General features: G+C 40.3%; 2 protein-coding genes across 2 annotated transcripts; both read right to left on the bottom strand.

Annotated features, from left to right (window-relative positions):
- Positions 1–897: 897 nt before the first annotated feature.
- Positions 898–5,582, bottom strand: LOC124681151 (ubiquitin-conjugating enzyme E2 5A). Its single transcript, XM_047216099.1, has 5 exons — positions 5,289–5,582; positions 5,114–5,206; positions 2,220–2,347; positions 1,353–1,457; positions 898–1,248 (listed from the first exon to the last, which is right to left on the bottom strand). Exons 2-5 carry the CDS (start codon positions 5,184–5,186, stop codon positions 1,108–1,110), a joined length of 447 nt encoding a protein of 148 aa, XP_047072055.1. The 5' UTR covers positions 5,187–5,206; positions 5,289–5,582; the 3' UTR covers positions 898–1,107.
- Positions 5,583–6,113: 531 nt separating this feature from the next.
- LOC124681150 (vacuolar protein sorting-associated protein 25-like) lies at positions 6,114–11,494 on the bottom strand. Its single transcript, XM_047216098.1, has 6 exons — positions 11,136–11,494; positions 10,031–10,170; positions 7,373–7,426; positions 7,191–7,279; positions 7,010–7,079; positions 6,114–6,433 (listed from the first exon to the last, which is right to left on the bottom strand). Exons 1-6 carry the CDS (start codon positions 11,192–11,194, stop codon positions 6,312–6,314), a joined length of 534 nt encoding a protein of 177 aa, XP_047072054.1. The 5' UTR covers positions 11,195–11,494; the 3' UTR covers positions 6,114–6,311.
- Between the last annotated feature and the right edge of the window lie 10,212 nt (positions 11,495–21,706).

Genomic DNA, 21,706 nt, shown 5'->3' with positions numbered 1-21,706 from the left:
TTTTTTTCTTTGCTACAATCAAACAAACTTCATCTTCCCATATGATTCAAGTATGCATGATATTCTAATCCTATGTTTCTCCTATTCCTATGCTTTTCCTATCCTATAAATTAAAGGAACCTTTGAAAATGCTAGAAATTGGAATTTTTGGTCCGTATATCTCCACATTTTGTGTGCTCACTTTAAGTTTGGTAAAAAAAATCATTTTTGTGGCCCTGTAAAAAAAAAAACCTCGCAACAACATTTTAGTAACGTATTGAATTTTGTCTTCTTTACACATGCCACCTGAAAGTTTGTTTTTTTCCTCGTAACGACTACGTAAGCACCTAGATGTGGTGATGTATGCATTTTTCTTGAGAATATTTTAATATTTTTAAATATGTTCAAATTGTATTGCAAATAAAGAGAGCATACGAGTCCAAATTCTCATATTTTTGTCACCTGAAAGAAAAAACTCATGATGACTTAGGCTCAGTTCTTTTGGCGGCTTCTCCGAGAAGCTGCCCTCCCCCAGCTTCTTGGAGAAGCCATCCCCAAAATTTAGGGAGGTTTTTAGACTAGTCTAGGCTAAACCATTTCGAAAGCCTTCCTAAATTTTGAGGGTGGCTTCCCCAGGAAGCTCGGAAGAGGGTAATTTCTCGGAGAAGCCGCGAAAAGAAGTGAGCCATGCTAATTTCTTGAACCCAACAAAACTTTGAAATTCGAACTATGCTTCCTTTTACTACTATACTAGTACATACTGTACACAGTAATCGAATCGATTATTTTAACGCCAGATGAGCTGAGAACCCTCGTGCATCATCAGACTAGTACGGTACGGGTGCGCGGTAGTTGGTAAACAAACGGTCCCTTCCAAAGCACGTAACAGCTAAGCAACTCAAGGTTCCTAAACAAGGGTTCAGTGAACGACTGCATTGCAAGCACTGACATGCTGGTAGAGTAGGTGGCAACATTGTCTGAATCCAAATTATCTAGCACCGGTTCGATGTTCGTTCCAAGTGACAGCAATTGAGCAACTGCAGAGCCTGTTTGATCATCCATACAACACATAGCACATAGACAGAATGTTTACAAGATCGACTCCGGCGATCCGTCCGCCGTCTCACATCACATGGCGTACCTCTGCGTCCAGGTCCTGGCGGTGCTCTCGTACTTGTGCCGGTCCGTCTTGTACATGTGGGCGATCTCGGGAACCAGGGGGTCGTCGGGGTTTGGGTCACACAGCAGGGAGCAGATGGACAGCAACACCTGTAATCCCACAAGAGTGCATATGATGAGTTCCTTCAGCCCTTGCCGTCGAGGTCCAAAGCAGCCGGAGAATAAACAGGGTTTATTAAGTCGGAATAGCAGACCTTGGAGATAGTCAGAGCAGGGCTCCATTGGTCCTTCAAGATATCCAGGCAAATGCTCCCGTTGCTGTTCACGTTTGGGTGGAACACCTTGGTACGAAACGCTACCTGCAAATTGCAGGTTAAAGAGAGAGGTCACATACTGCCCAATGTGTTCTTTTTGTAAAGCTATGGATATTAAGTGTGGCAAATGCACTTCCAGACTGAAACTTTCAACCTTGCCTAAGATAGCCAGAGACTGTAGAGCTTCTAAGAAAATTTTGTTAGTTATATGTGTTCCATCAGAATAAGCAGATGATCTCAGGGGATTGATGTGGCCATACAAGTACTGCAGACACAACTGAAGTAGCATTGCAGATACCGCACCAAGTGCACTATGAAGACTTATAGGGGCAGTTGGCTAACTGGATGTAACAATCTAACTGAAACCATTGCTTACCAAAACACCGACACAACCTCCACCTTAACTAGTAAAATATACAAATTTACAAATCCCAAACCAGTTCACATGAAAGGTTCTCAGTCTTCAGCAAGTGTCTTAGTGGCATGACACCTGACGGTTAAGGTACCGCAGACTAGTTATTAGCATGAACTTCTATAGCTGTCGCACATCTGGAACCCATTTAAGATTTTCAAACAGAATATAACAGAGAGCCGAAAAGATGAACCAAACCGAACTAAATGAGACCGCGTGTTATCCAACACGAACAGGTATGATCATATGATCTGATATGAACCACATATGCCAGAGTTCCATTCTTAGATGTGAACTGTGGAATGTCCTGAGGCATATGGGACACAAATTCAAAATAATAAATGGAACAAAGGAAATGCAGATAACCAATCAACCATTAGGTGATTGCCAAGTACCTTTGGTGGTTTGAAAGGATAATCAGGAGGGAAGTGGATAGTAACTAGGAAAACTCCACCAGCATATGGGCTGTCAGATGGACCCATTATTGTTGCCTGCCAATGGAACATATCTTCACCCACAGGACCTGTTTAATAGTATCATATCATCATCAAAACATGTATATCGTGTGAACTAAATTTCAATTACAATCATTTGCATTAGAACCATCGTATCTGATAGACATGGGGTCTAGCTTTAGCCATTATACATCTTTAACAAGAAATGAACTAGACAAATACAAGTACTCAAACAAGGTCAATCGAATGGACTAAAAAGGGGAAAAGGAGACACTCAACAGTAAAATAAGGTCAAGTTCGAACACTAATCAGCAATCCTGAATGCCTTGCTCAGGCAAATGATTGTCTTATGTCACCTTATCTTCACTTAATTAATGAATTATTGACTCGGTGGAAACCCCACCTAATATGTGGACTGATTAGCAAGAAATTCTTAAACCATACTTCTAGATTATGTATCACTTGGATTTCATATGACAGTCTATGTATGCATTACATTTCATACAAATATACACATTGCAAGTAGAATATTTTGTGTTGAAACTGTTGATTCCTTTTTCCTCCATGTATATGCCATGTTAGATAAGATTGTACATTAGTTCCAGTTTATTTGGTCCCTTTATGCATACGTCCATTACAGTGAAGTCATGATCTATGTGTTAACTAATAGTCTGAAATTCTCACACTAATCTAAAAGAAAAAAGGAAAACATAACATACTACCTTGTTCTGAAATATACGGCATATTAGTACGTGTGGATTCAAACTTTTGTAACTATGACTTAATAGATGAAAATAATCATTAGATTTGTAACATTTTTTTTATAATTCTGTAATTATGTCGGCTATTACTACAATGTCTGTATGACAATATAAATTTATACACTTTGATCTTGGATCCATCCAAAATATATGTGCCATCAAAAAATAATATGTTACCCACAGCCACAGATCACATTGGTCAATAGTATTTCAAGACTGGTCCACAATCCTTTGCTTTGCCTTTTAACTACTACAAAGTTCAACATCAATTACTATTTATATTATTTTATAACTCTTTGACAGTGTGATACCATGACACATCGAATAAAGCAGCAGGAGTTGTAGTTTTTTGTCCACGTCCAAGCTCTATAGATTCATATTTACACACCATCCAATAAAATCATTGCTCAGTCAACTATGAGAAAATAATTGGTGATATGACCGATATATCTATGAAAGTTCTGCACAGTAATGCAAGATAATTTGGCATAACACATTTTACGTTTATATCTGAAATAAAATATAGTAATGTAAAATATACCAAATTATGCAGACACATATTTGCTTTGAAACCACAGAAACAAAACTATTTTATGAACTGATTGAGGACTATTACAGTAATGTGCATGGTGCATTTCTGAACTCAAATTTTGGGTTAAAGAAACCCAAGTTTCCACATAATGTTTAGTTTTATATTTTCTATTAAAATGCAGTTAGCACCTTGATTGACACAGTAATAAAATGCACACTTCTCAAGTTCAGGGAGCGTTGGACCAAAGTGATATGTCTGCAAGTTTAGGAGTATTTTGGAACACTTAGCTACATTGTTTCCAACATAACAATGTTGTTCTTTGCACACCAACGGAACAGTGTGGTGAATATTACATTGCACGAAATTGTATGCTACATGTACACTCTGAAGGCTGATGGTAAAATGCAAAATATATAAATCTATACAATATATCTAGAAGTAACAGCTTGAGTAATTCGTTCCAATATTTTGTCCATATCAGTTTGTAAAGATGAATAAGAAAAGGAATGCCTCTGATCCCAATTAAAAGATCTAGTATTTTCTGACAGTGAGAAACCATGAAAACTAGCATGGATATAGCTATGTAACATATGCCATGGAACATCGATAACAAAACAAAATATCAATAGTTAGCTAAATTGCAAGGAGAGATCAATTTCATTATTCTGCATCATAGTGTTAAATGATGCCTTAAGTTGCATAGAACATCTGTTTTTATGCAACTCATATAACTGAAGCGTAGTTAGAGAACCATCTTTATGTATTCAGTTACTTCTAACAATTTTGAAATACGAATTGCATGATGCAATATCTTCTTTAAGGATACGTCATGGAAGATGTATCGGTTTCATAGAAGAGAAGACCAATCGGCCGAGTTACAACATGGTTGACACATGCGTCGAAACCGCAGAATCCACACTGTCGCGAGGCAGCCACAAGTGAGAAGACTACTCTCGCAACCTCTGCCTTTCCACTAACCATGAAACAATATCTGGTGGTGCTTGCTGTTTATGTTAAGGCTGGCTTGGAACTAAACCCCACCAAATCCCCCACATCCAGCCAGGGATTTCTGTGTTCTGATTGTGTTAACAAGACTCCCGCTATCCAGAATGAATAGACAATCGTCGTTTGTTACACTGCCTCAGGGTAAACCTCATGCGTCAATCACTGTGACGTTCATTAGTCATTACTGATTGCACGAATGGATCATATGCGCGTTGGACAGATTGTGCTGATGTGCCAGTTAATACTACCGAGGATCCAAGTCCAAGTTCATGCTTAGACTTCATCATGAACTCCAAACATACATCGCACCTAGTCTCCTTTCCCTTTTCTGGGGAAGCAGGGCATACAGCGTTACTCCAAATAACTGCTAAGCAGAGCATTTTTCCAAGGGTACAGTCCTATGTGAAGACGCAAGCATGTGCACAACAGATCATTCAGAAGCATGTGCACAAAATCAAACCCTTGCACAACCAAGGGCATGTCCTAGAACCCCAGAATCCACACACCAAAAGGAGCAAGCAAGAGAAGAACAAGACCTGCGCTACATGAGGTAGGGGGATCCTTCTGCAGGTCCTTGAGCTCCTTCTGTATCCTCTTAGACGCCATCATGCATACACTTGCTTGTCCTCCTGTTTTTCCAAGAACCAGAACAAAGAGATCATCAAACCTGCATCTATAAACAATCGGGAGGGGAATCGAAACAGAACAAACCTCACTGATTGAAGGACTGATGTCCTCTTTGCTCTCTGCTTCTGTTTCTCCGCCCTTCACAAGAACCAATAATGGAACCAGGGAAAAGGGTAGGAGCAGGGCTATATATGTAAATGAGCCTCTCCCCTTTGCTGTCTATCTTGATGCTAGTTGCAGCTTGCTTGCTGCGGGTTAGCGTGCTGGTTTTATTTATTCGTCTTCATCGAATCATCGTTCCCTGGGACCTGCTTACTTTATTGGTGCCATGGTCGATGGGCAAAGGCAGTGAAAGCAGATAGTAGTATCAAAATCAAATGCCCCCATCCACTACACCGATACCCTCTCTTATCAGTGGCTGGCTGCTCATGAAACGGAAATATATTCTTCCTTATTTTCTTCTCTGAATGGAACAACAATATATTAATGGATGGTGATAGATATGTAGATATGTGCATGTATATCTGGCAAGTGAGGTCGACTGAAACGGACGGAAAGACTGCCGCGTTTCCTCCTCGTAATCGCAAGAAATAAAGAATCTACAGATTCTGGTGGGAGCCCCTGCCGACTGATTGATTCCTTATGGCCTACATGTCAGTGAACGTTTGAGAGAATCCAATTGTTGAATTGCTGCAAGCCAAGTAGACATGAGTGGAAGACAGCTCTTGTCTGAGTGGCTGATAGCCTGAAACCTGATAGTGATAGAGCACAACACAAGAAAGCTAACTACCCTGTGCTAATTACTATGCTAGCTACAGCTTGCTTCTCGTGTTACATGTGAAGGGAGAAACGGTTCAACAGAGGTGTTTATGTGCTAGTCACAAGAATCTAACCGCAATCTGCAGGAAATTATAATGAATTTCCAGGAGTTTATTCCTTTCTTCCACAAATGAAACCATTGTAGCTATTTTTGAATTCCCTCCATTTCAAACAAGCCCTAATATACTGAGAAATATGCCAACAAATACTCGGGTAAAAAGGGACGCATAGAGTTCAAGGACACCGATCAAGATTAATTCTCTGTTCGTTGGGGTTGCACAATGTTTTTTAAGCCGAAAATTTGACGCCTTCATCATCCGCTGAAGTCCCCTTGAAGATAGTTGCCTTTCCCTTTTGTTCCAGCAGCTTCAAAGCTCGGATGAGGACACCACGATCGATTCCCGCAAGTTCTGCAACAGATGCCACAGGATAAAATGATCCGAACCAAACTAGCCACAGTACAGCTTTTTACTATGATATACTGGACATGGCTATGTATTACTGACGGCCACCGATTTATACCACTGCCTAAACTCTGGAGGGCATAGTCATGAAGAGGATCCGAACCAAACTAGCCACAGTACAGCTTTTTACTATGATAGTGTCGTGGCACTATAGAAGTAAGGAACAGGACTTTTGGAGCATTGTTGGTTTACTGAAAGTAGATATCGAAGATGATCATGGCCTTTATAGAACAGCTGGACTAAAAGGAATACTCTAACTGCATGATTCCAATAGATTATTATCAAAACTAACCAATTACGGAAACAAGAAACAAAAAAAAGACTGACTCCTCGTGAAGCTTATGGTGGCTATAATGCCAAAGGCACATACAATTTGGGTAAACATGAAAATAAATACTCCCTTTATCGAAAAAATGTGTTGTTTTGACCGCAAATTGCTCTGAAGCAAGAAAATACATCTAGTGTCACGCAAATTGGACATGGTAAATCTAATCTCACCACATTGAAGTTTGGTATACTTACCGGTTCCATGTGTTTCAATTCCAGATCGTATATCTTCAATTGTTGTTACTTCCAACCCATTTTCCCTCACCTACAAGCACAACATGAAGAAAAATAATATGGCATGATTAAGTCACTGCCACTATTCGTTGGTAAACTGATAGCTGTGGAGGAAACATGCCAAGTAACATATAAGTCCTACAAAGTCTAATATGTAGTTGGCCCAATCTTGAATCCGCAGCCAAAGAATGAGACACTTCTTGTGACTTTTGTCAATCCATTCAGCACGCCCTGCAGTTTGAACTTGGATTAAGTAGATGCACAACACAAAACTAAATGGAGCTTGCATCAATATTGAAAGATTCAATGTTGTGCAGAATAAACCTTCACTAACAAGAGCTGCAAGGAACACTTCCTTTGCTTCATAGCTTAGAGACCCTGAATAATGTAACGCATGTATGATCAGCGCAGCGCCAAAGGAAATATCCAAATACATAGTAAACTAGTGGAGTAAATAAATTTTCATGTATAAATAGTACATCATGCTCACAAGCCTCCATGGAAGGCATTTCAAACACATTACCATCATACCAGATCACTATATTCTATAATTTACAACATACCAGACAGTACAACGATAAGCTAAGAAGACATGTTTTGCTGAATTGCAGAAGAGTGATAGTCAAAACAAGGTTCAGACAGTATGGTTCCATGTGTTTCTCTAATCTTGTTATACATGTGAACGCTCACTGGCTCTTACTCGGTGACTTCAACTTCTATCTATCAGCTGATAATCGAAATAGAGATAGTGCCAATTTCAATGACATGTTCACCTTTAACGAAGTCATTAGCCATTTTGGTTTAGTAGAGCTAAATGAAGGGTCAAGCCTATACCTGGAAGGCTGGAACAACATGCAGTCTATTCCACTTTTAGAGCAGCTAGAATGGTACTTCACGACCACAGAATGGACTCTTACTTTCCCTAACACCCAAGTTTACCCTCTCGCGAGACCTGTATCTCATCACCTGCCCTGTGTTGTTAAGATTGTTTCAAAAATCCCTAAAGCTGCCATTTTCGTTTTGAAAATTATTGGATCCGCCAACCTGGGTTTTATGAAGTACTAGTAGCTAATATTTGGGCTAGCCCTTGTCATGGGATAAGAAAATCTCTGCTAAGCTCAAGTTGTTGAGGAAGGCCTTAAAATGTTGGAATGGGATGTTCTGATTGCAAATTGTAATGCAGTGATACTCATGCTTGATGACTACGAAGAGCAAAGGCAGTTACACTCACTGAATGGAATTTTAGAAACATATTTTAAAACAGGATTTGCCATCTGCTAACTTGCAAAGACTTGCTCAGGGAAGTCATTGCACGATTAGATGGGCAAAGCTTGGGGACGGAAACACCTCTTTTTTCACTCAATGGCTATAGTTCGACGGCAGAATAACATTGCGAGCTTGACCTTGTCAGATGGCACTGAGGTAACAGATATCAAGAGAAAGCAGCAGTTTTCTGGACAGCTTTTAGAGATCGGCTGGGAGTTACTACAGCTACGTTATGCCAGAAGAGGTTCTTGAAACTATTCAAAGGGTCCAGGACATGCACAAGCTTTCAGTTAACTACACTTCAGATGAGATTGATCAGGTCCAGGCTCCGGATGGCTTTAACGGCCAATTCCTAAAGAATTGCTGGAATATAATCAAAACGATTTTTACAAACTCTGTAAAGATTTTCAGGAAGGATCTGTAACTCTTCAAAGTATAAATGATTTTATTATTGCATTGATACCCAAGAAGGCTTCGCCAGAGACACCAAATTACCATACGTCCTATTTCTCTGTTGAATTCATGCTTAAAGCTTCTCACCAAAATGCTCACGGACAGACTTCAGAAGAAAAAATTTCAGGTAGTGCATGAAACCAATACGGCTTTCTTAAAGGTCGTACCATTCAAGACTGTCTGGCGTGGTCTTTCGAGTATCTTCATCACTGCAAATCTGCTCCAAATGGTAACATCGTCTTGAAGCTAGATTTTGAAAAGACGTCTGACCTTGTTGAACATGCTGCTATCTTGCAAATCTTGAGGAGAAAAGGCTTTGATGAAGTGTGGGTAGCCTAGAGGGTGGTGCAGCAAAAGGAACCTAGAAGGGAGAGGAGAACTCTATATCGGTTCTATCTCTCGTCTCCTCATATAGCGTGTGTGAGGTGTGGAGAAGTGCACATGAACTTCTACTCTTCCCACTCACTTGGTGTGAGTAGAAAAGGTTACCTTATAAACCACTCAAACTCTATCTAAAGTTCTAAACTAATAATGTGGAACTAAATTTTTTCTCTAGTTGATGGTCTCCCCCGGCGTACAATAAGTTTCTCTTTGAAGGCCTGACTGTCTCCCCAATTTATAAAAAACTTTGGAAAAGTAGATGTTTGCATAAACAAAAGGTATTCATGTGGCTCTTCCTAGTGGATAGACTCAACACACATGATATGATGGAGCGCAGGCATTCGACTTTGGATTCTGGCATTAATTGGGGCATGTGCCCGCCTGCACATAGAGAAACCTGGGACCGTCTTTTTTTCAATTGTGATTTTGTTGTGAAATGTTGGCAGAAGCTAGGTATCCAATGGAACTCCACACATGGATCGGATGATATGTTTGAGCGAACGAAAAGGAGCTTCCAAGGTCCAATTTTTTGAAATTGCCACTTGTGCTATGAGGTATTTCGAAGCAGCGTGATGGCTTGATCTTTGAGAAGATAAGGCCCTCGTTTCAAGCTTGGAGGGTGGTGTCCAAGAAAGACTTAGTTCTGATTTCCTATAAGGGTGAAACCTAAATACAAAGAAAGTCTTGCAGAATGGATTGAGAATTTCTAGATGTCTTTAGATTAACTTCTGCTGTCCTCCCTCTTTTTTCCGTCATTGTACAGCCCTTGTAATCCTCTCACCAATGTATTTTTCTAATCTAATTTAATAGAAAATTATACCCTAGGGGACTCCCCTATGGTTTCATGGTAAAAAAAACAAGGTCCAGATGAATACAACTTACTCTCAATATTTGGATTGGAGAACAACGGAAAATCTTCTTCCAAGGAGATTATATACATCTTATGACTTTTACAGTAATCAAGTATCAGATCTTTCCATAGCTGCACTTGCTTTTCACGTGTTTCCCTCACAGGCTGCAAACTGCATGCAAGTAAATTCATGCTATTATTATCAGTCCGTATATACAAATATTATAATATAGGGTCAAAATAAGTGTTAACAAAGGTTTTTCACAGCTGGATTTAAGATAAGATAGCCAAAAGTTCACTTATGTAGTAACTCAAGCAAATGTAAGTACTAGTAAAGCAAAGAAAAATGCTTCAACTGCTACAAACATATGTTGGAACATGCAAGAAAAATGCACCACATATCAAAAGAGAGAGGCTTACACACTCGGAACTAAGTACCGTATTACAATTTTGGGGATGCTATGAAGTAGAGATTTCATAAGAGAGACGTGTGAGTTTTGACAAAAGGTAGATTTTGAAGAAACAAGTGCTTAAGCTTACAAAGACAATTTTATTAAAGATCCTGATGCACAAATCCTGCATACATATTCAGAACTTCTCTAAAATCTGAAGAAAGTATTCCTTGTTTTATTCTGAGGTAGGTTGTCAATAAAGTATATAATGCTTTCATAGACTGCAAAATGCAGAACACACGGTGGTTAATGATATTTTGTAAGTGAAGAATGTAATCATGTGATTATTTGATACACCCGAAATACGAATAACAAGTTTAATTCTTGCACAAGGGCATGATACTAATGAAGAATCACGATTACTTAACTGTATACTTTTTTTCCAAACTAAGATCAGCGCCAAACATAGTAACTCGCCCAAAAAGTAATTTCATTATCAACATAGTACTTGAGCAGAAGTTTCTGCCCAAGCTTCCACCAAGCACTGTTTAATAAGAATGTAACAATTGCTTAGCAACCATCCAATACCCCTACTCCTATACACACTGAAGAACCGGAAATCATGCAAGCATGTGTTCAAGCTGCCATTTGGTACTACCGCTGTAAGAAAATACAGGCTTCTCCTTCTTTGGTGCAGAGTTAGAAGATAAAAACGGCGTGGGGGCAGAGATAGGGGAGGGATTACGTGAAGTAGGGCGGGTAGTTGAAGAAGGGGGGAAGCTTGAAATCTCCCGGCCTCTGCATCCCCGCTGAAGCGCGGGCTTGCGGAACGGTCGGACGGACGGCGGCGCGGAGAAGATACCGCGAGGAGGGAAGATCGGCCCGGCGCTCGACGGGATGTGGTCACCTCCGCCGCCTCTGCACGTCGCCGCCAAGGGGAGCGAAACGAGCGACCGATTTGGTTCCTCTGGTTCGTCTCGTCCGGTTCAAATTGTCCAGGCCTAAATCGCCGGCGGCGCAAACGGAGCAGCTCGCTGGCGGCGCTGGTGGAAGAGCAGGGAGCGGCTGGGGTGCAGCGATCTGCGGGGAGGTGCAGCGGTGACCGGCAGACGGCGGCGCCGGTGGCAACGCCCTGGGTTGTTCCTGTTCTAAACGGGGTATTTTATTATTTCTCAATTTCTAATTATTGCCTGGGCACGTTCCGTCTTAGCCATCTTCAACGGGGCGACTGTTTGCCCATCGTGCTCGGTCGAAAAATGCTGGCGTATAGTGAGCTGTCCGTGGAGAAGGACGCTGCACGGTCTCCTCGAGTGTCCGCTCGTTTTTCCCACGCGATATGTGTTGATGAATCTTCTCACACGTGTCAGTTCTGGCAACAAGATATTGTTTCGGTAGTCTACGCCACGTTAATGGTAATGCTTCTTATGTCGAGCGATCGCTGCTCACCTCTGCCAAAAAAGTTATGGCGATGCCACGCATATTGCGCCCTTCGGCTGCCTCCGGCGTATATAAAGATGGGCGCCCCCCCCCCCTCACAGAAACACACAACCCACGAGAGAATCCATGGCCGATCCAGCTAGCCGGCGAGGCAGTCGAGGCCGCGGTCGTCATCTTCACAAGAGGCAAGCTCCTTCAAGTTCATCCTCCGCATCGACGAGTAACCCATGTCACTCACCATCAAGCGTCTGCCGGAAAAGTTTGCCCGGTTCGTCGACGACACCGACCCAATCGAGTTGCAGCTGCGAGCACTACTAGAAAAAGACCTAGTCGTAGGATTGCTAGCAGTGGCGCACCTGCTATATAGCAGTGGCAACCAAAAAGTGGTGCTCCACTGGTAGGCATGTTAGCAGTGGCGCACCTGACCAATAGTGTGCCACTACTAACTTTTTGCTTGGTACACCCGCCTGTGGTGCGCCACTGCTATGTGAGACAGCAGTGCATGCTGGTAAATCTGCAATTTTTGAAAATGATGGAAATATGGTCCCAGTGGTGCGCCACTGCTAAGGGGTACCAAAATTCTACCCACCCCGTGGATCGCCTTTCTAGTTTTCACAAAATAAAAGAAATTGATAAATAAAATTTCAAAAATAAAATCCTTCGAGTTATTCATGGGTTATGTCATCTAGTTGCAAGAGAAATTAACAAACATGAAATTTCGTTTGTTTTGCACAATTGTGTCATGTATCAGTAAACCGCGAATATCTTTTGCATACAAACTCGAAAAAAAGTTCAATATATGAAAATGTATCTATGCGAAAAGTTACATCCAAATTCACATTCTAAGGACAACATATCTACATCCTCCAATCCAAGGAGCTCATAATCGACCACAGATGCTTTGTCACGGCTAATACATGTAGACATAGAGTCATCCATCTATCCAAACAAATCAAAGCAACATCACTGGCCTAATCAACACAACTGTATACGACCATCTGTTCATGCTTTAACATAAACCCAACTTAGAATTCATTGTGTATTGCAGATGAAGAACAACATCCCAATACTAGATAAAAAATTGAACTACCAATTCAAACACATAAGCAGACATGCAATAACACATCTGAAAAACGCTATGGCATAATAGAGGCAAGGACAGTGTGAGGCTCACCTTCTTCGCGTAGGTGGCTATCCGGGAATGCCCTTGGATCAAGTGTGGGAGACGAAGGGATCAAAACCCTAGGCATGAAAGGGGCCATGAGATCCCTTCGATCAACATGCGGAGGCAGGAGGATTCCAACAGTGGTTGCCATCCTTGTCGTACGGGAACGACCAAGTATCCACCAGATCAAGGCATGATCGGAGATGGCCGCCGTAACCGGTGGCTACTAGGAGCTGATCTCGATTTGGGGGGTACGTGAAAATGGCGGTGCCAACTGCCCTTGGATCAATATGTGGAGATGGAGGGATCAAAACCCTATGTACGAAACAAGGATGTGGGATTCCTTCGATCGGTAGGCAGAGGCGGGAGGAATCATTCCCGTGCAGGGAGGGCAAAGTACCCACCGGAGCTGGGCACAACCGGAGATGGCCTCCCTAATCGAAGCTGCAATCGTTTGGACATGACAATGGTGAACGACGACGTGCCAATGCCTATTGAGATCTGAGATGTGGGTCCAAAACACCGATATGTACATACATAGTATACCCCTTATAGAAATACATAGGTCTGGATATGAGTTTCGGCGGGCTACCCAAACCCTAACTGCACTCTCCGGTGGATGACCATGATACCCCTTCGGTACATTTATGTAATTGTGAGCCTAGAGGTCTATGGAAGCACAAGCCTTAAATATTTTTCTAAAATTTGAAGGATATTTACCAAGTGATTTTTTTAATTTGAACCCTTCGTTGAAATCATGAACAATTTCCTCGTGAACAATTTTTAAAATACTTTTTAAAACTCGCGAACAATTTCCTCGTGAACAATTTTTAAACTAGTGAACAATTTTGAAAATACTTTTAAAACTCGCGAAAAATTTCCTGGTGAACAATCTTTTAAACTCGTGAACAATTTTGAAAATACTTTTTAAAACTCACGAACAATTTCCTTTTGAATATTTTTTTAAACTAGCGAACAATTTTTAAAATACTATTTAAAACTAGCAAACAATTTTCTCCTGAACAATTTTTTGAACGATGAACTTTTTTAAATCACTGTGAAGAACTATGGAGATATTTTGAATGCGCGAATATTTTGAACCCTTGAACATTTTTTGGACCTGCGAACCATTTTTCGTACCCATGAACCATTTTTTCGTACCAGCGAACCTTTTTGGCATAACTGTGTTTTTAATCCGAGAACAACTTTTGAACCGGTGAACATATTTTTGGACCGACGATACTTTTTCATACCCATGAACCTTTTTTCATACGTGTATTTTTAATCTGAGAACAACTTTTGAACCAATGAACCTTTTTGCGTACCCGCGAACCTTTTTCGTACATGCGAACCTTTTTTAGACCCGTAAAGATTTTTAAAAATCAAGAACTTGTTTAAATATTACCATTTTAACACGATAACATATAAAAAAAGGTTTTCATTGTTCAATTTCGCTATTAACAATTTTTGGTCACGAAGACATAACTGATTGTTCAGGATTATCTTTTGGTGTTGTTCTCTTATGGGTGTACTCTTGGTGTGGGTTTGACCCTATTGTTGTAGATTTTCGCTCGATTTTCTCCTAAAAACTGAGCACCTTCTTCTTAATTAATTGATGATACCTCCGTTTAGAAAAAAAACCAAAAATGAAAATGGACGAACAGTGAGTCCTTCCGTGTCAGCTAGCTTTTCTTTTGAGATTCCCATGTCAACCCACCACTGCATCTTTTTAAAATGGGCTGCTGCGCACTATGTGAGCCATCAGGCGGGGGTAGCTCGAGCCGTGTGGGCGAGTGGGTACACAACTCGCTAGAGGCGACACATAGGTGATCCCGAACCAAGCACTGATCGAAGGTGAACGAGACTCAACTTGAAAATATTCATTAGTTAATGAGCTTGGTCGACTTAACTCATTAACATAACGAGCTCAAAACCTCAGCTTGGCTCGACTTGATAAATACTCGAGTTGGCTCAATAAGCTTGATAAGATCATTAAAAAATTGAACGATGTAACTAATTCATCGTGTATAAGAATATAAGAAGAATGGTTAGTCATCTATGCCTCTTCATGTAGATTTCGGTAAATGTAACCTAAGTGCTCATGTTTCTTTTGGTAGCTACTTTTAGTTTTCCTTCAGTGTTGACTAATATATGCGCTAGCATAGCAACATAATGATATTAACGAGCTTACCGCGTACTCGCAACTCAACTCATTAAACTCTTTTTTTTAAAACAAAAACTCATTTTCTTAACAAGCTAAAAACATAAACTCAGCTTGACTCGTTAGCGTTCGAGTTCGAACTGAGTCGATCCGAGTTTTCGAGTACTCATTAAGCTCGTGAGCTTCGAATTTTATTTCCACCTATACCTTTCCAGCTCCTCTCCACTCGACGTCTCGACCAGGTTCCTACAGCTCGGGCGCTCGGCCGTGCGCGTAGGCGTAGTAGCATAGCATAGGCAGATGCAACCGGACACTCACTGATGCTGGACGTTGGTCGTGACTCGCTCCGGTCTCAGGGTCCACCGTCCACGCCTTTACTCACCGTCGTTCGCGCACACGGGCACTAGGCCCCGGCGGCGGCCGGCCGCGCGCTGACTCCCGCCTATCTACCCGCGCCAAGTGGCCGGCCAGCCGGCCTCGTGCAGCCGTCCACGCGCCGCCAGTTTTGATCCTTGAACTTTCCTACAGCCGGAGAGTCGTACCAAAGGAGTGGATACAGATTAACATGCTGGGACCCCGTACGTGATTAAAATCAGTACCGGTTCGTTCGTCACGATCAGTACCACCAGAATAGAAGTCAAACGAAATCAATTGTTATCTATCCATGCAAAGTTGGGATGGCAAGCTTGGAGTTGGGCAATGAATGGGCATGCACGCACTACCCTCTCCCAAAATTATTGCAAACCTTGCATTACTTGGATGGGGTCTTGTCGTTCGACGTGGGCAGTTGCCAGGTGAACATTGAACAATGTCAACGTTTCCCACCCCAAGCTCAGGTCGGGCCTGCTTACTATTGTACAGTTGTCAATAAGGTTATTTATCTTTTTAAATAAAAAGACAACGTCTTGGGGGAGTGGTGTTTTGGAACATGGGTGCATATGCTCCCTATATTTTGAAATACATCTTATATACATTTTAAACTAAAAAAAATTTGAAACAAAAAATTCATACGTACATCTTCACGTGCTACGCGCTCACAAAGTCGTTTCATAAAAAATCGACTTATCATGTGACATGTGTAAAAAAGACAAATTTCAGTCCTAAAAATAATGCTTTTCACAAGATAAAGTTCTCCTTTTTTACATAGATCACAAAAAATATTGTTTTTTCATGAAACTTGGCGAATGCACATACATTATGGAGATGTACATGTAGAATTTTGTATCCAATTTTTTTGACATTTCGAAACATGCTTTTTTGGTAGAGGGAGCATACGCACCCGGGAGCCGAATTGAATTTCCAACGTCTTGGCCACTGCATCAATAGAGACAGCAAACAATACAAGCCAAATCAAAGCACTGATGCCGAATAAAATTACCCCCTCCTTCTCGGTTTAACAGGCACGCACGTAGTTTAAGATAAACTTTGATCATTGATTTGGTCAATAAAATATAAATTTTATGTCTACAAAATCTATATCATTAGATTCGTATGAAAAAAAAGCTTTCTAATGACATAATTTTTGTGACATATATTTCATATTTTATTGACCAAAATAATGGTCAAAGCAATTTTTAAACTACGTGCGCGCATGTTAAATCGAGCCGGAGGGAGTAGCTTACAATAATGAAACGGAAAAGTAGCCCAAGAATAACCGTCGTTTCCGACATTCACTGGGCCTATCACCGATGAAAAGTCACCAACAAAAAAGCTGGAGATCTACTCCCTCTGTTCCACGAAGGTTATCTGATATTTATCAAAATTTGGATGTATCTAGATGCTAGAGTACCTTCATGGAACGGAGGGAGTAACAAAAATTACTCTACTCCAAGAAAAATCCTTGGTGAAGTGACCATCACACGTTGGCAGGTCCAACCAAGTATCAAACTTGGGGATGTCATCCCTAAATCAAAAGTTTCAAGTCAACACTTTTAACTAGGGCAAACACGCACGTCAACGATGTGTTATCTAGCTGGATGTGAGATCATATGTCTTCACCTGGAGAAACTATACACTTGTTAGACTACTCATAGTGGGAGTAACTTCACTAGTAACTAAGTGTTCAACTCACCAAATTTGCTTATGTGACAGTGAGTTAATGAGGAGAGATGAGGATAGAATAACATAGTTATTGTAACATCACATTTCCGAAGATACAATGAGTCTACAAGTTAATTAATGAAGACATATATGATACTACCTCCATCCCAAGGCTTAAGGTCTATACTTTTTCAGAAAGCCAAAACTATGTTAAGTTTGAGTAAGTTTTTATCAAAAATCATTAACATGAAAAATACAAAATCAATATTATTAGATAGATAATGAAATATATTTTCATATGGTAACTACAAAATATCATATTTGTTCATAAATTCTTCTGAAAGCTTTACTTCGTGTGACTTTCTGAAAAAATATAGGCCTTAAGCCTTGGGATAGAGGTATTACTACTTTGATGTTACTAACCACTATGAAGATAGTAACATAGTGTAGTAACATGTCCATGTTACTACTCTATGTTACTTCCCACTATGACTAGTCTTAGCGAAGCCACTGATGGCCGACAAGTGTGGCAAATCACCGTAATAATTTCAATGGCAAATACTCCCCCTTTCTAAACTAAGATACATATTAGTTTTGGTCAAACTTTATAAAGGTTAACTAACTATATATGGAAATATATTAACTTTCACAACATCAAATGCATATAATATGAAAATATTTCATGATGGTTATAATAACACTGAGTTAATGTTATAGATGTTGATATTATTTTCTATACATTTCATCAAAGTTTCCAAAGTTTAGCTTTGAATAAAACTAATATGCATTCTAATTTGGGAAGGAGGAAGAAATTAGCCCATTTATCAACGAAGGGGGGAAAGGCCCGTACCTCGATCTGAGAAAATAAAAGTGTGTGCCAACCCCGCAACTACTCTTATCATGTAACACAACTACGCTCGCACCCACACCGCGGTTTACAAATACTCTAGGGTTGCTAAGGCAGACAACTTAACACGGTATATAAATTAAAGGGAACTAAAACAAAGGTAAGAAGAGAATTAAAATGATTTACCGCAAAGTTATTCGAGCAAACGTGGAGTCTAGGTCTTGGCTACACTAGTTGGATGATCGGTGGCTTCATTTTAGCACACGGAGAGCGGTTTCCCTTAAAGTGTTTATACATGTCCTACATTCTAGAGTAAATGCTCCTCCAAAATCTCCTTTCTTTCATTAACCATTATGGTAGCGTAAGAAGTAATTAGGATCTTAAAGACCAAAAATATGCATTAAGATTTGTGTAAACAAATAATTTTGGTTGCCATAATCATGTAGATCTTACACTGAAGCATGGTACGTCCATATTGTATCTATGCCTTTTGAACTTTAATGTATTGTTTTCATTATTATTTACCAAGATTCAATATATTTATGGAGACTAACATATTTTAATACTCGTAAAAATGCAAAAGTATTGTTCTACTCTTTTATGTCTAGGAATTTCATGGATATTGGACGAATCGCTAGTAAACTTCAAGTTTGAACTCAGATCAAAATATGCCCATCCAGGACCGATTCTTAGAGATTGCCAATGTGACTAGCGACTGATTGTGCAAGACGCCAAAATGTTTGAGTATGCATGGATGTGTTTATGTTCAAGGGCGATGAAAATGATCAGAGGGTCAACTTTGTTGTTGGTTTCTAGATCGGGCATGTCGGCAATTCGCACTTTGCCTTTTCAAAGAAAACTAAAAAAGGTTAAAATAACAACGCCTTGGCATGGAATCCTATTATGTGTACTAAGACTTGAATTTTGACAACTTAAAAAAAACTTGCTTCCGAAAATAACCTATCATCTATGAACATTCATAGATTTCAAGCGAAATGACCAAGTCATGCCTATTTCAATACCATAATTCATGATAATGTGCTCTCTTTTTTGCACAAACATGTGTCTTATACTAAAGAAAAGTTAAAAGAAGATTTTAACTTTTGTGGAAATAACTTTTTTTCCATTATCTAAATGCCTAAAATATGATACCTTGTCATTTCTTATGCAAGTGCCAAATTGGACGGTTACAATTTTCACGCTAAGCAAACCATATTGGAGGCCTAATCTCTAGTATTTTTGATTTTTTCTATATTCCATTGATTAAATGAATTCCCGAACATCCCCAAAAAAAAATCAAAAATTAACTACAAGTGTGTGGTGGTCTGTTCATAAAAAATGTCATATATCATTTTCACATACCCTAGTTCAAATCTACGCAATGTACCTAGGAGGTGTTGAAAATTTTAAGACTTTTGCATGAAGTGGTATGTCGATAATTTGCACCTTGCTTTGGAAAAAATCAAAGAATGAGAAAAAATTCAAAGAATTCTCTTGTTTGACATGGAGTCCTATTATTTGTACTAGTTGCAAGGAAAATGATAAAATTAAATGTTCAAAAGTTTTTGGAAAAACTTTGCCTCACAAATTAAGATGGCTTATCATGAATGAACATTCATGGGTTGTAAGCCAAATGACCGAAGTCATGACATTTCTCAAACCATGTTTCGTTATAATCTTCCCATCATTGGCATAAACTTGGGTCTTACCATCCTAAAGAAAATGCAAAAAAAGAATTTTCATTTGTTGTGAAAAAGTTTTTTTCCATTTTATAAATGCCTAAAGGAGGTGCTTTGTGAAGCAAGTAGCACAAATAAGATGCAAATTGAATGTTAAATTTTCAAATATGTAGATCAATTATTTTGGGCTTTCACCTAGGAGCTTGGAACAAGGGTCACCATGAGTGACCTCTACGGCGTATCAAAGGAGTAGAGAGGCGGCCAAAGGGTGTCACAGACGTCATGGGTCTGACTAGCTGACGAAGGGTTTCCCTCAGTCACAAGCCTATAACACAAGCATTCCCATCTTCTCCAGATTCGGCAACACCAACACCGGGAGCCAGCGTAGTGGAGTGAGCTAGAGGGAGGAGGGGAACTGACGTTCCTATATGGAGGAGAGGGACATTGATACTTCCCTCCCATCACAACAAATGAATGTTGTCACCTTGCCGCCCACGCGTTCGAGATAGCTAGCTAACACCGCATACGTCACCTGCCACATGTCTACTCCACCACTCCAACCAAGGTCGCCGCCCTGGAGTCCAAAATCCTCATCGCGAGCCGCAACAGTGAGATTTTTGTCGCCGCCTTCACCAATGACCACATGACGGTGGCCACCTCGAGCGGTGGTGAGGGGAGGTGAAGGGGTAGGGAGGGGTGGGTGGCCAAAACCTATTAAAAATCACCCACGAGTTGCCATCGGGAGGACGACACGAGTGCCAAAGCTTTTTTTCAGCTCTCCAAAATGACCTCATTAATGTTAAATTTGATCCCTGAACAATACTCACTTTGTTTCATTCTATAGTGCCTATAGTTTTTTGGCACAGAAATTAGCGTAAGAGTGTTTTTTACACAAGATCCCCTAGCTGAACGATTTGAGATCAACGTAAATTTTGGAAAATCCACATCTTCCTAACTTACCATAACAAATCCCACAAATCTCTCTTGTTGATTCTCCATATATGTGCAGCCAAGTTCAATTAAGGAAAGTAAAACATTCCAGCCTAGTTTTAAGGAATCGTTGGGCCATGCATTAGGAATCTCAATTAATTATTTCCAATTTTGTATGATTTTTTTCTCACGCATGTTGTGTGGGAGCTGAACGGGGGAGGGGGTAATTGAAAAAAAGCCAAGCTACAACCTTATATTCTGAAACAAATGCCAAAAATTTATATGCACTATAGAAACGAACGGAGGGAGTATATGTTAAACCAAGGCGGTGCTTTTAAAACCAAGGCTTCTAGTTTTGTCTTAAAGTTCAACTTATTAAAATTTGATCAATTTTATAGAAAAACATAACAACAATTATGCGAGTAAATTAGTATCGCTAGATTCATCTCCAAATGTAGTTCCATGACATACAATTTAATGTCATATATGCTGCTATTTTTTTGGATTAGAGTATTTATGTTCGCCGCACATTGTTTGCAACTTTCCATTGACGAAGGACTCGACCGCTCTCGACGTCTGTCACATTATTCTTTTACTAAAGACCAAATGACAAAATGGCCCAGCTTTATTAGAAACAATAAACTGTACATGCCGGTGCTAGCTTTACATGAGAGGCACGAAACAAGAAAACGGCAAAGGAAATCTTGGAGTTATCGACGTACACTTCGTTAAGCGGACAGTTTATGTTGCGCATTGTACGGCAAGAAAACATGATCGGGAAATTTGGCCCGGAAGAAGAGGTCTGCACAGGACAATCGACATGAACCTGCATCCTGCTGTTCTGCATTGCCTTCTGCATTGCAGGGTTTCATTCGTTTATCTGAACAAGATCGACGCCTATATAGTGTAATACTATTCTGCTGAGCAATTTTCTCGTGTCTTGTCCCCTTCATGTCACGCAAGGTCGTCTCCCTCGGCCCCCTCGGCCGCCTATATAAACCTCGCGAGCATCACTATTCGTTCAGTCCGATATTTCAGCGTCAGTAGCCATCACGAC

Source organism: Lolium rigidum, unplaced genomic scaffold (genome assembly GCF_022539505.1).
Source record: "Lolium rigidum isolate FL_2022 unplaced genomic scaffold, APGP_CSIRO_Lrig_0.1 contig_34438_1, whole genome shotgun sequence".
Taxonomy (NCBI): Eukaryota; Viridiplantae; Streptophyta; class Magnoliopsida; order Poales; family Poaceae; genus Lolium; species Lolium rigidum.
This window is presented reverse-complemented; position numbering and strand designations above follow the sequence as displayed.

Bases quoted from the DNA above. Each gene is read 5' to 3' on its own strand.
- LOC124681151 (XM_047216099.1), bottom strand. From the start codon at position 5,186: ATGATGGCGTCTAAGAGGATACAGAAGGAGCTCAAGGACCTGCAGAAG. The intron at 1,458-2,219 runs GTACTTGGCAAT...TGCAATTTGCAG, and splicing joins ATCCTTTCAAACCACCAAAG to GTAGCGTTTCGTACCAAGGT. The intron at 1,249-1,352 runs GTCTGCTATTCC...GTGGGATTACAG, and splicing joins CTGCTCTGACTATCTCCAAG to GTGTTGCTGTCCATCTGCTC.
- LOC124681150 (XM_047216098.1), bottom strand. From the start codon at position 11,194: ATGCAGAGGCCGGGAGATTTCAAGCTTCCCCCCTTCTTCAACTACCCG. The intron at 10,171-11,135 runs GTAATCCCTCCC...ACTTGCATGCAG, and splicing joins AACTACCCGCCCTACTTCAC to TTTGCAGCCTGTGAGGGAAA. The intron at 6,434-7,009 runs GTAAGTATACCA...CATCTGTTGCAG, and splicing joins AATTGAAACACATGGAACCG to AACTTGCGGGAATCGATCGT.